The sequence below is a fragment of the Columba livia genome, chromosome Z (assembly GCF_036013475.1).
Source record: "Columba livia isolate bColLiv1 breed racing homer chromosome Z, bColLiv1.pat.W.v2, whole genome shotgun sequence".
NCBI classification, from domain to species: domain Eukaryota; kingdom Metazoa; phylum Chordata; class Aves; order Columbiformes; family Columbidae; genus Columba; species Columba livia.
The window spans coordinates 22,193,787-22,209,302 of record NC_088642.1 but is presented as its reverse complement, the minus strand read 5'-3'; the positions used below and the strand labels follow the sequence as shown (position 1 = coordinate 22,209,302).

At 37.6% G+C, this 15,516-nt stretch overlaps 1 protein-coding gene across 2 annotated transcripts in view; it reads left to right on the top strand.

Moving 5' to 3' along the window:
• RICTOR (RPTOR independent companion of MTOR complex 2) overlaps positions 1 to 15,516 on the top strand; it is an 84,728-nt gene that overhangs the window by 61,608 nt on the left and 7,604 nt on the right. For both annotated transcript variants that reach the window (XM_065047598.1, XM_065047599.1), the window contains exons 23-33: positions 350 to 514; positions 965 to 1,041; positions 1,156 to 1,234; positions 2,104 to 2,213; positions 5,287 to 5,374; positions 6,166 to 6,258; positions 7,160 to 7,266; positions 7,915 to 8,144; positions 8,811 to 9,840; positions 13,345 to 13,522; positions 14,792 to 14,876. In XM_065047598.1, coding sequence (XP_064903670.1) covers positions 350 to 514; positions 965 to 1,041; positions 1,156 to 1,234; positions 2,104 to 2,213; positions 5,287 to 5,374; positions 6,166 to 6,258; positions 7,160 to 7,266; positions 7,915 to 8,144; positions 8,811 to 9,840; positions 13,345 to 13,522; positions 14,792 to 14,876 — 2,242 coding nt within the window. The remainder of the gene's footprint in view (positions 1 to 349; positions 515 to 964; positions 1,042 to 1,155; positions 1,235 to 2,103; positions 2,214 to 5,286; positions 5,375 to 6,165; positions 6,259 to 7,159; positions 7,267 to 7,914; positions 8,145 to 8,810; positions 9,841 to 13,344; positions 13,523 to 14,791; positions 14,877 to 15,516) is intronic.

Sequence of the window (15,516 nt, the reverse complement as noted above, 5' to 3'; positions counted from 1 at the left end):
TTTTTCAAAACATTACATACATAAAAGTATATGCAATCTCACTGGCCATTTATAACCTGTTTTTCATGCTAAGCCTGATGAATCTGTGTGATACTATCACAGTGAATGACTGATAAAGATTTTTCCAAGAGACTTGCGATGACCAGATTATTTGTTATCTCAGACTCAGATTTCCCATTTGATAAGACAGAAATAACTCTGATAGATCATAATTTTAATATGTGAGGTGCACATCACAGCTACTTGCTGTAAAATGCAGTAATTGAAAGGTCTTTTAAAAAGTGATAATTCATTCAGTATATTAGCTATTTTTCATCTTCTGTTCAAAAAATTTTCCTCACTTTTGCAGAGCTGCAGGTTGTACGCAACAAAACACTTACGAGTCTTACTGAGGGCGAATGTAGAGTTCTTCAGCAACTGGGGGATTGAGTTACTGGTGACCCAGTTACATGATAAAAATAAAACTATTTCTTCCGAAGCACTTGATATTCTAGATGAGGCATGTGAAGACAAGGTGAGTATCCTTTCCGTTGTCAATATCCTTTTGGTATGCTACTCTGTAAGCTGTTCACCACCCCTTTGCCCCAGTAGCAGAGTTAAAGTATGCAAGAACCTACTGATGGTTTCCTTTCTTGATTGTCATTGGTGAATGTCATAATAGCTTATAGACCCCCTTGCTGAAAATACTGCAGTATTAATGGCAAGAAAATGTAGTCTTCTGGATTATGCCTACTTTTAAATATTCAGATTAATCCAGCTATTTTGCACATTGTAGTCTTTGTGAAGTAATCTATATTTAATGACAAGGTGCACAAAATGCATAATATTATGATGAGTTTAGTACTGTTTGATACTTCCCTTTCTTAAAAACTTGCTGCTTCATTGCTGGCAGGTTGTTGTAATTGTTGTAGTTCTGAGAATTATATAGCACTCATATATTCCTTATGCATTTTTAATTATTTAGGCCAATCTTCATGCCCTTATCCAAATGAAACCAGCTCTTTCTCATCTTGGAGACAAGGGTTTGCTTCTCCTCCTAAGGTAAATGTCAAATATGCTGTTTGACTTCACACTGTGGGAACAAACAAGTGTGTGTTTTTATTCAAATTATGTGATTTGTTTTAAGTGAAGTACTAACTGTCTGATGTTTTACAGATTTCTGTCCATCCCAAAGGGATTTTCATATCTAAATGAAAGAGGTTATGTAACAAAACAAATGGAAAAGTGGCAAAAGGTAATGGCATAAATAAAGTGTACTTGGTATTACAAAGGGGGAGGGTATGAATGTGCAGGATTAGCAGGTCAAAGATTCTTAAAAATATTGCATGTTCGTATATGTGTGTTGCTAATGCCAATTCATTTATTGGCTCAGTGACTTAAGATTTTGTTGAAAAACGTTGACAGGGACTTAGTTCCATAGTTTCTCTGTAAATGCATGCTTTTGATTTACCTGGCCTTTTATATCATTTTGATATTTCAGCAAGTTGAGGAGTGTAGTGACTTCCTAAAAAAGGCTATTGTATAAGATCTTATCTAGAGAAATGTGTAAGAAAGTACTATTTTTTTCAAGATACACATTACTGCCAGTCATTACTAATTCAAGTTAAACCTATAGCTCATGAAGATAGAATTAGCTTATGCTGTTAGGAAATAAATAGGAATACAAAATCATTAAGAAAAATGTGTCATTGTTATTACTAGAATAAAACTGTTCATAAATTATTTTGTTTTCATGATTAATTATAAGTGCTTGTTCTCATTTCTGCTGGCAATTTTTTTACTGACTGATAAGCTTGTCACTTCTCTAGGAATACTGAACTGTGTGGTGGTTTGTTTGATTATTCAGGTTAAAATCAGATATGAAGTATTGCCTTCTTTCCTATTTTAACAAATTAACTGAAATATTTATGGTATCAATTGTCAACGCTGAAAACTGACTGTATGTATGATGTGCAGTAATTTTGATGAGCCTCACCTTCAGATCATAAAGAAATGGAACCTTCCTTAAGGGGCACTTCAGTAATTCCTTCCTTGTAAAGTGCCATACTGTAAAAACATAAACCACTAAATGTATTTTGTCAACCTTTGTCTGTTTTCTTTTAGGAATATAACTTAAAGTATGTTGAATTGATTGAAGAACAGCTTAATGAAGCACTTACAACATACCGCAAACCTGTTGATGGTGACAACTATGTTCGTCGGAGCAACCAAAGGTGAATTTGGGAAAAAGTGTCTTTGGGCATAAACAGGCAGGGCTGATCAAGAGAGCTTTAGACTAGAGCTGGTGAGGGAAGGCGATACCAACAGAATTGCAGTAGGTAAGCCAAGGGTTGGCATGGCATCGCTTGAGTGTGGCAATGCTAGTGGGAACATTTACACTGCTCCTGGGAGCATGGAGGGCTCAGGAGCATGTCTGAAATGCTTGTACACCCACACATGCAGTATGAGAAACAAACAGCATGAAGTGCTCACACAGCTGTGATACCATTGGTATTAGCTAGACTTGATGAAATGAGTCCCAAGACTGGAGGGCACCAGGCTGTTCAGGAGGGATAAGCAAAACAGGGAGGGGGAGTTTTCACACTACATGTAAGGGAGAGGTTTGATTATACAGCACTTACAGTTAATGATGATGTAGTCAGGAGCCTCTGGCTGAGGATTAGGGGGATGGGAAATAGGAGATATTTTAGTGGGTGTTTACTAATGATTACTCAGGCTGTTAGCACTGATGAGTTGTTCTATGAGCAATTAGGAGAAATCTCTGGATTAGTACCCTTGTCCTTTGTGGAGACTTCAACTTCCCAGACATCAGCTGGGAATATCACACTGCTGTGATGAGCAGGTCTTGGAAATTCTTGGAGTCGTAGGAGAACTTCTTGTCACAGGTACTCATTGAGCCAACTAGGAAACATGCACTCCTAGACTTGCTGTTTGTGAATAGAGAAGGACTTGTGGGAGATGTGATGGTAGGTGATTGGCTTGGCCATAGTGATCATGAAACAGCTGACTTTTAAAATTTTCAGTGTAATGAGAAGAAGGGACAGCAGAGTTGCTACCCTGGATTTCAAGAGAGCAAACTTGAAGCTATTTGGGGAGCTGTTTAGTGGAGTGCCCTGAGAATTTGCCTTTAAGGGCTTAAGAGTGCTGGTCAGTCTTTAAGAACCACCTTTTAGAAGCACAGGAGAAGGCAATTCTACTGTGCTGTAAGTCACACAAGTGGGGAAGAGCACCAGCTTGGCTGAACAGGAAAACCCTCGCAGAGCTCAAGAGGAAAAGGGAATTGTATGATCTCTGTAAGCAAGGTCAGGCTTCACAGGAAGATTACGGAGCTGTGCTTTGTGTATGCAGGGAGAAGACATGAAAGGCCAAAGCTCAGTTAGAGTTGAAACTGGGTTGGTGTTGTGTGAGATAACAAGAAGGGCTTCTGTAAGTAAATTAATAGTAAGTGGAGGTATAAAGAAAATATTGGACCAATACTTATTGAAGGTGGTTGTGTGACTAATTAGGATGAAGAAGAAACAGAGCCATTGAATGTGTTTTTACCTCAGTCTTTAATAATGCTGATAGACCTTGGCCTGCCCAGTCCCCTCAGTTGGAGGACCATGAGTGTGAGAGCAGTGACTTTCCATTTGTGGACACTGAAGTTGTAAGAGACCAGCTCTATCAGCTGAATGTTCAGAAATCAAGGGGGCCTGACAAGATTCATTCCAGAGCATTGAAGGAGCTAACGGATGTTATGGCAGGATCTCTCAAATCATCTGCCAAAGATTTTGGGAGTCTGTGGATGTCCCTGCTGACTGCAAGCCAGCCAGTCATAATCCAATCTACAAAAAGGGCCTAAGAGAAGACCCAGGAAGTTAAAGACCTGTCAGTGTAACCTCAGTTCCTGGAAAAATTATGGAGAAGATTATACTGGGTACTGTTAAAAGGCATTTAAAGAATAATGCAATCATCAGGCACAGTCAGCATGGGTTCACAAAGGGAAAGTCCTGTATAACTCATCTGATATCCTTCTGTGATAAGGTCACCAGCCCAGTGGATGAAGGGAAGGTTGTGGATATATCTGGATTTTAGTGTGGCTTTTGATACTGTCCCTCACAGCATACATCTGGGCAAGTTCTCCACCTGTGGGATGGGCAGGTTCACAGTGTGCTGGGTGAAGAACTGGCTGAAGGGCAGAGCTCAAAGGGTTGAATGAGGCTACATATGTACCCGGTGACTGGTCGTCAGAGGTGTTCCACAGGGCTCAATTGAATGCACCATTAACAAGTTTGCTGATGATCCCAAACTGTGAGGTGCTGTTGACTTTCTTGAGGGACAAGAGGCCTTGCATAGAGATCTGGGTAGATTGGACCACTGGGCAGTCATTAATGGGATGAAATTTAACAAGTCCAACTGCCAGATACTGCATCTAGGACAGAGTAACACCAGGTACAAGTGTAGGTTGGGAGAGGAGTGACTGGAAAGCAGCCCTGCAGAAAGGGATCTGGGGATGCTGGTCGACAGCAGCTCAACACAATCAGCAGCATGTGCCCTGGATGCTAAGAGGACAAACCACATCCTGCAGTGCATCAAACATGGTATGACCAGCCGGTCAGGAGATGGGACTGTCCCACTGGACTCAGTGTTGGTGTGGACTCAGTTTGAGTGCTGTGTGCGGCTCCAGGCCCCACAACTGAAGAAGGATGTGAAGGTCCTTCAGTGCATCCAGAGGAGAGTAACAAAGCTGGTGGAAAGGCTGGAAGGAATCTCCTGTGAGAAGATGCTGAGGACTTTGGGCTTGTCTCTTTCAGAGAAAAGGACGCTGAGGGGCAACCTCATTGATCTCTACAGCTTCCTGAGGAGGGGAGGTGGAGATAGGGGTGCTGATCTCATTTTCCTGCTATACAGTGACAGAACACATGGGGATGGTTGAAAACTGTACCAGGGAGGTTTAGACTGGATGTCAGGCAGCATTTCTTTACCAAAAGGGTGGCCAAACAGTGGAACAGGCTTTCTGGAGAGATGGTTGATGCCCCAAGCAGGTCAGTATTTAAGAGGCATTTGGACAAGGCCACTAATAACATGCTTTAACTTTTGATCAGCCCTGGAGTGGTTGGGCTGCTGGTCTAGATGGTGGTTGTAGGTCCCTTCCAACTGAAATAGTTCTATTCTGTTCTGTTCTATTTTTCTCCAAAATAATCCTCTTCATCTGAAAAATACCTAGAATAACTAATTGCATTACACATTCTTTTAAAAGAAAATGTCAGAATTGCTGAGAAAGCATATGATTTCTCTTTCTGCCAGATTACAGCGACCACACGTCTACCTACCGGTTCACCTTTATGGTCAATTGGTGCACCATAAAACAGGTTGCCATTTATTGGAGTCTCAGGTGAGGATAATAACTATTTACAATTTGAAAGATTTTGAAGAGTACTGTAACCCTTTAATGAAATGTTTTAAAAGAGATGGCACTTAAACAGTTATTGCAAATAAGTTGGTTATGCAAGTCTTAACTCATACAGACAAAAAAGTTGTGAAGACAGTCTTTGCTGTCTAGTCTCATGCAAAATTCCATCCTGAACATAAAGTATCAGAGAAATACTTCATAACATTATTCTCAAAATGGCTAGCAAAATATTAGTACCAGAAGCAACTCGGCAATAGAATTTTTCATTCTGTCTGTGACTGAACTGTGTATTGACAAGTAAAACTGTGTTATCCTTTTATGCAGACAAAAACATAGAGAAGAGGGAATAAAGTCTTCTTTCTAATATCATAAAAAGCTAAGAAAACAAACACCAAGCCAGTTCATAGTTGCTTAAATGAATTCACTTTTAATGTGTGTATGCAAGATGATATAATGAGAGTTGAAAAGTTCAAGAGAAGGCTTATATATTCCAGTGTGTTAGGCTGATTAATCTGTTTTCCTTTTAAAATCTGAATTAGCTTGATGCTGTCAGTGGTTACATTAACATTTTGTACTTGCATTACCATATTGCTATTAATTTATGCTTATTATTCCAGAACTACCACTGTTCATTTTAGAATGCATACTTTAAATTTGTACTTTACCTTGTATTAAAAATGCAAAAGAACTTGTTTGACTGAAGTCTCCTTTTCATTTTCAACTGAGTTTGTTTTTTGTTTTTGTTTTTTTTTTTTTCTGTTTTTCTCCTTCAGAGTATTGTTACAGATCTAAGTTACACTATTCGTTCCCCAATGCTGGATAAGTGGGAAGGAATTAAGCAGCTGAAAGCAGCCCTTTGGGCCTTGGTTAGTAATAGATTTAAAACTTTTTGCAGTTGTTTGTATTCTATTTTGATTCTTGATTCTGAAATTGCCATGCAGAATTCCATAAAATAGTTGAGAGGTTTTGTCATGAAATGTGTGCGATTTGTCTAAGTTAGCATTCTGCACCCTACCTAGACCTCCAGTTGAAAATCATTCACTCCGTCTTTTCTGTTTTGAAGTTTATAATAGTAACCTTGTCTTCTTTTTCCTTTTTACAAAAAAAAAAAAAAAAAAAAAAAAAGAAAAAAAAAAAAAAAAGCCACATGTAGCAGCAGTATTAGTATGGAACCAGTAGTTAGAGGTTGCAGTGGTCTGATTTTAATGTATTTCCTGCAGTGGTCCAAAATTAATTGTTTTGGGAAGAAAGTTATCTGCTACTGATGCATGTGGTTGTGACACCCCTGGTACTTGGGGTCAGCAAAAACCTAGTGTTTGTGCCTATCCAAGATACACTTCTAAATTTGCTTTGCCACCTGAGCTGTTAATCTGCTTCTTTCTTGCCTTTACTCAAGTTTATTTTGGAACATTTGTGCAAGGTGACTATTACTGGAAGATATTGTAGGTATGTAATAAAATGCTTGTATAAGAGGAATGGAAAATGAGTAAACCAAGATCATACTGCCAGTTGTAGGAGAATGGGTAAAGTGAAGAATACATAGTAGTTAACTCTGGGCAGTTTTAGGTATTACACATAGCATGCCAGCTACCCTTTTTTTGAATTTTCGCAACTAGGAAACGTGAAAAATAGTACTCACATCTTTAATCGCTTTGAGAAGGTGGCTTGAAATGGTACTACCAACAAATAGAAATGCCAGAGGCTTTACACTAATGGTGCTGCAGATGACACCAAAATCAAAACTCACTTGACAAATTTTTATTCCAGGGCAATATTGGATCATCCAATTGGGGTCTTAACTTGCTTCAAGAGGAGAATGTAATTCCTGATATAATGGCACTTGCTCAACATTGTGAGGTTCTCTCTGTTAGAGGGTATGTGTATCTGATTTATACATAAAATTTACAGATGGTAGTTGTTTTAAGTTTTCGTATAGGCTTACCTAATTTACATTAATATAGTTTTGCACTTGGAAATCAGTTATTAAAAATCATTGATGACTGAGTATCAATATCAGTCCTATACAACTGTCGAATCAGGTAGAAAGTCTGAAAGAAGCAAATTAAACCTATGAAAAAAACAATACATACTACTTTTCTCCTTTTTTAAAAAACAAATTGTTTCCTACTTATATCTCTGGAATTAGTATCCCATCTTTTTTATTCAATATCTTAATCTTTAAAAGCATGAATACGTGGTCTTTTGCCTAATATGGCTATCACATTAATGTTTGTCTTTTCAAAAAAAAAAAAAAAAAAGGAGTACTTTTCTACTTTATGTAATCGGGCTCTGGTAATAATCAGTTTTTGTTTCTGAATAGTGTATTGTTCTCAGATATTTTAGTGCATTTGTTAAGCTTCCATTGATTAAAAAAAAAAAAAAAATAAAAAGCTACTTGGCAATTTCATGTGAACTTTCTGCTGGATTGTTGTGAAACTGTTTCCTTTCAAAAGAAAAATAAGTTTAGTTACATTAGATGCTATTATTGTTGCTCTTTTTTTCTATATATACATTAAATACAGAACCTGTGTCTACGTGCTTGGTCTAATAGCCAAAACTAAGCAAGGATGTGACATTTTGAAGCATCACAACTGGGATGCAGTGAGACACAGTCGTAGACAGCCTTGGCCAGTGGTTCCTGATGATATGGAACAGCTCTGCAATGAACTTTCTTCTGTGCCCAGCACTCTTAGCTTGAACTCTGAGTCCACCAGTTCTAGGCATAACAGTGAAAGTGAATCTGCTCCTTCAAGTAAGTAACAACAACATAAACAAACAAACAAAAAAACCTCAAACTGTTCTTACCAGCCTTTTGCTAGGACGAGGTTCAGACAAATGGTATAAATGTGCTGTTGCAAGAAAGAAGAGTGCAAGCAATGGGACAGACTTATATGCATTCAGAGAGACACAGGCAAGTGAGAGGGAAGAGAACAGTGTCTTAGGTTTGCATTTGGTGTAGAAACAGGAATTTTAACATCAGGGTAAGTTACTAGTTCTTATGTCAAGTCATGGCAGCTTGCTGCAGTACCCTGCAGAAATTTCTATGCTTAGGTATGTATATATACTCACACAGAGAATATTACTATATTTGAATTCCTGTATATTTTGAGTATCTAATAGATTTTAATTTTGCTATGGATATTTCGAATTTAAATCCAGAAATATACCATATTTAGATATTAAAGGAGTGCATTGCTTGTGATCCTAGTAGCTGGATATTTGCATTGAAATAAGATAGTCTGGCTTTTCTTTTGAAGCAGTGAGACCTTTAGCTCAGGTTGTCCTCAAGACACTTAATTTACAGTATATTGCACAGTCTTCCAATATGGCTTCTGTAGAATTGTGTACTTTTTCACAACAAGTGTATATACTTCAAAGAAATGTCCCTTTTCAGTGACAAATTCTCATATAATTTCAGGTATGTTCATCATGGAGGATGACCGTTTTGGTAGTACTTCTACTAGTACGTTCTTCCTAGATATTACTGAAGATACAGAACAAATATTTTATGACAGACCTGGACCTTCAAAGGACAAAGACCGTAGTCCCTTTCCTTTTTTTTCTTCTAGTAGACTTGTGAAAAATCGCATTCTAAACTCTCTTACTCTACCTAATAAAAAACACAGAAGTAGCAGTGATCCAAAAGGAGGAAAGCTGTCATCATCTGACAGTAAATCAGGCCTGAGGCGAAATCGTACAGTAACAGAACCTTCTGGTAGCATAGACTTTCCTCCTGGGGAAGAAATCAACCCTGTATTCAGAGTTCCTAAAATCCAGACTTTACGATTAGAAACTTCTTTTGTTGGAAGTAAGCACATGGAAGATACTGATAGTACCCCAAGTATTGGAGAAAATGATCTGAAGCTGCCAAAAGGTCTTGGAAGTGAAATTCACCGGGAAAACACAAGCAGAGAAAGGCTAATAGGGGATGGTACTACACAAACACATTTCAAGAGTCGTAGCTTAAGTTTTAATACAGATACCACAACAAGTGGCATAAGCTCAATGAGCTCTAGCCCTTCAAGAGAGACTGTAGGTGTGGACACTACAAATGCAGATACTGACTGTGGAAGTTTGAGTACTGTGGTAAGCACAAAAACAGTTAAACCAAGTCACTGTTCAACACCACAGCCTAACCACCTGCCTCTCTCAAAATCCAACTCGGTATCCCTGGTACCGCCAGGGTCTTCTCATACACTTCCCCGAAGAGCCCAGTCTCTTAAAGCTCCTTCTCTTGCTACAATAAAAAGTCTTGCTGACTATAACTTCAGCTACACAAGTTCTCGAGATGCCTTTGGCTATGCTACACTAAAACGCTTACAACAGCAGAGAATGCATCCCTCACTGTCTCACTCAGAAGCCCTAGCATCTCCAGCCAAGGATGTGCTGTTTACTGACACTATTACCATGAAGTCTGGCAGCCTGGATTCTCGGCTAACCCCAAGTCGGTAAGAGATTATGTGCTCAGTTCTTACTTCAAAGCTCTAAGAGCAATTAAAGTATCATTCTAATGTTTGGGTTTTTTCCCACTTTCACCTGAAAGTGACAGGATGATTTATAACTTTATTGAAAGCAGTATTGTTATTAGGAGAATAATGTAATAGAATGAGAATTCTCAACTTCGTAAGTGCTGTCAGAGAAGCACAGCTTTCACAGTCCCTTTTTCTCAGCCCCTTTAATGCTGTTAATGACAAAGGAAACTGTATCCTCTTATCTCATTTGTTTCCTCTTTAACTCTTTTAATTTTTAAATGCAATTATATTGCTAACATTACTAAATTTGCAATCACACAATATTGTCCATATAGTCAGAACTATATTTCAGAACAGAATTTTCTTGATGACAGTGAGGTTTTAGGACAGGGACTCCTGCCAAGATGCTGTATTCATGTTCACTATGGCATTGAGACCAGTGATGAGATACTGGTACCACTGTTGTGAATGTGAGTTTGGCTGCTTAGCTACAACAGAGCAAAGATTTTACTCATAGCGTTTATTTTTAGACGGCAATGTCACCTCTTTATTTTTGCATAATAGTAGATGTTCTTGAAGACTAATTGGATAGTTACATAAGGAATCTAGCTTTTGACATTGATACCATTCCCAGCAGCTGCACTCAGTGCTTAACAACTTTCTCTTAAAAGCTCTTCTACCAAGTTTTTCCTTTCAAATCCTCTTTTAGCTAGTGCATTGGATTTTCACATTACTAGTGAAAGGGAAAAGACACTTTCCTTCTCTGTTCTCACCTGAACATCTCTCATGTGAGTGGAAGGTGGGAAGCTACTAGCATATTTGACACGCCCGGTCCCTGAACTGCCACGTACCCAGTTGAGTTTATATAGTGCCTGTTTATTACTATTCATTTTTGTCCTGATTAAGAATAATATTTATTGTTTGAGATTTTAATCTGATTCTGCAAAGGTGCTGTAAAAGGTAAGTTTTGTTGTCTTTGTTCAATTAAGTTAGAACTAGGCTGAGTGTGCTGATTATATTAAGTATGATTCAGTAGTTAAGCTACACTGTCCTGGCAATCACAAGTTAAGCTACACTATCCTGGCAATCAGAAGTGCTGCACCAGTCCTGTGCTGGTGCAGAAACAAACTGGTGTCATTTTAGTAGCAGTACCCGTTCTGTTCTGGCTGTAGTGATGTTGTACCATTCCTTGTAGTCATGCCCTTGCTATGCAAAACAGCTTCCCTGCAGTGGACTTTAATCCTGAGTCTCTGCATGCAGTACTAACAGTATTCTGGGTGCTTAGTTGTTCTTCTCTTGTGTCAGTGGTTAGGCTCAAGCATTTGGGCTGACCTTTTTAACATGGAACTGAAATGACCATAGTGCTCCCATCTCTCAAAAGGTTAAAAAATTGCAGGTATTCATATTACAAGAGATTACCAGATTGTGCTGCTTACTAACGTGATTCATTGGAAAGACTATGATGTAACTAGTATATGTGTTTTTCTTACTAGTTACAGCTGAGTGTCTGCACTGAATAATTGTCCTTTTAATTTCAGAGTATGTTACAGCTTCTCTCTAAATATTATCCTTAACTGCTGTTTAAGTAATAAATTGGAAAGAAACATTCTGTCCTTTTTGTCTGCCAACGCTAGTTTTCTTTCAGTCTTCCGAAAAACTTCTTTGATTCATGCTTCATTGACAGATTAATGGGTTCATAGCAACCAACAGCTGTAAATTGATTTTTGTGATGTTTCCAGATGGTCTTTTCATTCAAAAGGTTGAAAAACCTATTTCTTTGCATAAATTATTTTATGGGGCTAAATTTTCTACCTCTGTCTTTAAAGACCAACCAAAAATGGTAATGTTCATATTTCAAATCATGATCAGGGCTCTCACCCTATCATCTGCAGACATGCTTTTATGAAAACTTACCAGTGTTCGTCACTACTTATGATATATCTTCTAGCTTTTCCAGGAAAAGCAGGGACAACTGTTTGGGATTAACACTTCTCTCTGTAATTTTATGTAAAGAGTAATTGTAGAATGCTTTATTATTAAATAATTTGTAACTTTTTTGGGTTATTAAATCCTAGAATCATTTAAATTTGAAAAGACCTGCAAGGTTGTCAAATCCAACTGCTAACCTTGCATTGCCAAGTCCACCACTAAACCATGTCCTTAAGTGCTGCATCTACATATAATTTAAACACCTCTAGGGATGGTGACTCCTCCACTTCTCTGGGCAGCCTGTTCCAATGCCTGACAATCCTTTCCGTGAATAAATTTTTTTTTAATATCCAATCTAAACCTCCCCTGGCACAACTTGAGGCTATTTCCTCTCATCCTTCTGAAGTATGGCTTGACTTTTCTTGTAAGTCCAATGCCACTGTCATTAGCAAGGGTCAGAATTATTTAGTAGCAATAGAAATGTTCATATCCTATAATTTGTGTTCTGTGCATTCCCATTGCATAATAGTGTATTGAGCCTTGCATGGTCAAACCTTGATAAATTAATTTCATCTCAGTATAAATCTGTTAAACCTGTTAAGAAGACATTTTAATTGCCCATCTAAAACACAAAAATGATAGAAGATTATTTTGAAGGCAGAAAGTCAAGAAATCAAATATTTACTGTTTTTTACCTCCCATTGTATAATTATTTGCACTAATATAATAAAAAATTACTGTTCCTGAGGTGTCTCTTTACTAGGAAGCTTTAATCCACAACGTAGAGACCATCCGCACCAGTTGATTAGCAGAAAACATTTACAGGTTTTTATCTTCAATGAGAAGTAAAATGTCAGGTGGACAAACATTGAATTTCCATCATCAGGACTCTAATTAGCACTGAGAACTTCTTCTCCAGCCTCCCCTTTCCTATCTTGTTTTCCCAACCTATTTCTTATTTCTCTGGGTTGCTTGTCACAGACAGCTCTGCTCACTGTGCAGATTCAAGTTTGTTCATTATGCATTTTTTCTCCATATTTGAGTGATCTGATGAGTGGCCTTTTTAGAGTACAGGAAAAAAATGTTCCTTTTCTGCATCACTGGTTCCTTAGCAGGCTCAAGTTCTGTGTTTGCAGGGATGTGCCTGCTCAGCTCAGATTTTATGAAGATACAGGGAAGTTGTATTCAGTGTATAGGTACATTTCAAAACAAGACAGTTAGCAGTTTAAAAGCCTGGACCTTTACTGATCATGTCTGGACTGTAAATCTTCAGAACCTGGTAACCTCATAAGTTCCACCCTGCTGTCTTTCAAATCCCTGTTCCAGGACTTTTAAAGAAAAAAACATTTACCCAAGGAATGGCCAAACTGTGAATTGTAGTATGAGACAGAAAAAAACAATGAGCCTGTAGTTGTAATTTCATTCAGTAACAAGCTCTGGATACTACAGTGGGACGATGAGGATAGTCTTTGTGTCAGCAATCCTTCTTACTTTTAATGTTTCAGAATGAGAGACGTACCAAGATTGTGATTTATTATTTCAATATTACAGGTTCATGAAAGCTTTAAGCTATGCTTCATTAGATAAAGAAGATTTATTAAGTCCTATTAACCAAAACACTCTTCAGCGTTCCTCTTCTGTTCGCTCCATGGTTTCTAATGCTACATATGGTAGCTCTGATGATTACATTGGCCTTGCTCTTCCAGTGGATATCAATGAAATATTTCAGGTATGTATGTGATACCCTTCTGGGTTTATTTGCATTTTTGTACTGATGGGTAGTCAGCTGTTGTGTTTTCACTGGAAGAGATGAGATGGAATAAAAAGGAAAAATGGATAGGGTTTATTTGAGTGCGTTTTGGAGAACAAGAGTTTCTTTTCACACAGAATCTAACCCTATTTATAGAAAATCGCTAGTCTGTTTTGTACTTTTAGGCCAATAGTGATACAAACTAGGTTAGAAGAGTTTTAAACAATGGTAGCATAAACATGCTGTTGTGAGATTTTTAGTTGACAGCTAGCATTTACACTAAAATTAGTGTAGTCTGTGGACATTTTTAATATCTCTTTAGCCAACTAATTAATATGTTCATTTGTCAATTATAAATGATGTGCATAGTCGCACAGTTAACTTCCCGCTACTGTGATGTTAATAAAATATTACTTTATTTGTATGTATATAATCATAGTATTAAATTATATTGTCTTTACTTAACCTCACAGATACATGTGTTTAAGTTAAAACAAATTATTTTCTTTTAATTGTCTTATAAATTGCCTTCGTCTTTGGTTTAAACACACTGATGCATCACAGGGTTTGATATTCTGTTACTTAATTATCAAAAACAGGACATGGTCTGTGTCAAAGGTAATTTGGTGGGCTTCCTTATCTTTAGTTTACTTAGTTTTTGCCTTTTGAACCTAAATTACTTTCTTAACTTATCTCAAAAAATTACTAAAGCTAGAGCAAAGGCAAGATTTGCTGTCATACCTACTGCTATTCCACCTTTATGAAATGACTAATTTTTCTTTCTTCTTCACGGTCCTTGTGGCGTATCTGTGTTGCCTCATATATTCTCTCTCAACTCTTTTTGTAGAGCTGTGGCATGTCTTCACTTTACAACTTCTTACAGACAACACTTTAGATGTCCTGGGTGTTTTTGTACTGTTCTCCAGAGATCTCCAGTAGTATATAGTGATATGGACAGATCATTAAAAGTCACTTCTGGGTCACTGGTTTCCTTACAGCCTATCACCACTGTTCTAACATTTACTGACTGTTCATAAACCTTGCATAATAAATGTTCCTTTACAAATGTATGGTTTTTCTCACTTGACTTTTCTTTACTACTCACTAGCCATTTTTAATTTCCTCCTCTAATTAGATCTTTTTCCTGAAGTGAAAAATGGACAACATTTTATTTCGTCATAAAATCTATTTTTCCTTGGTGTGTAGGTATCACCTGTGCTACTATTAATTTTCACTTGAATTATCCAGGTAAAGGAAACTCCGTATTTCCAGAAGAAAACTTCACCTCCATTTGATGACCGTGGAGCCAGGGTCTTTGCACCTGATGCAGGAGGTACTGGTTTTGTTCCTCTTGTGTACCTTTCTGTTATTTATTTGGACATTGGATGGGGTCTTGGTTTCCTTGTTGATTTTTTGTTGTTGTTGGTTTTGTTTGTTTGTTTGCTTGTTTGTTTTTTCTTTACAGAAAGCGTTATTTTTAGGTGTTAAATTTTGAGAGCTGTGTTCTGGATTCAGGATAGCAGGCCACTAATTCCATCTTCTATTTAGTTTGAGATAATGTGATGTTGCTTCAAAACAACATAAGCTTGATCCTGTGCTAATAAGCAGTGGGGGAAAGTCTACACATCTTCGATTATAGTATGAGCTAATGCTAATCGAAGACTGGTAGTGGTACTGCTGCAAAGAAAGTAACAAAATTTAAGCTAAAATGGAATATGTATTTCACATTGAGCTGTTACATTTTTACTTTCCTTCAATTACATGTGAATTTATAGGAACCAATAAAAGTGTTAGGTGTATATTTCAGAAGGTAAATTTTGTCTTTCTATGATGTTGCCATGACAGTTCATCAGCAGAGGTGACGACACATGATACAAGAGAGTTGCAGGTGCTCTGAAATGCCTGGCTTGTTCTGGAATGTACTTTCTTTTTTACTCCAGAGTAGTCAGAAATCTGTAGAATGTCAATGTGTG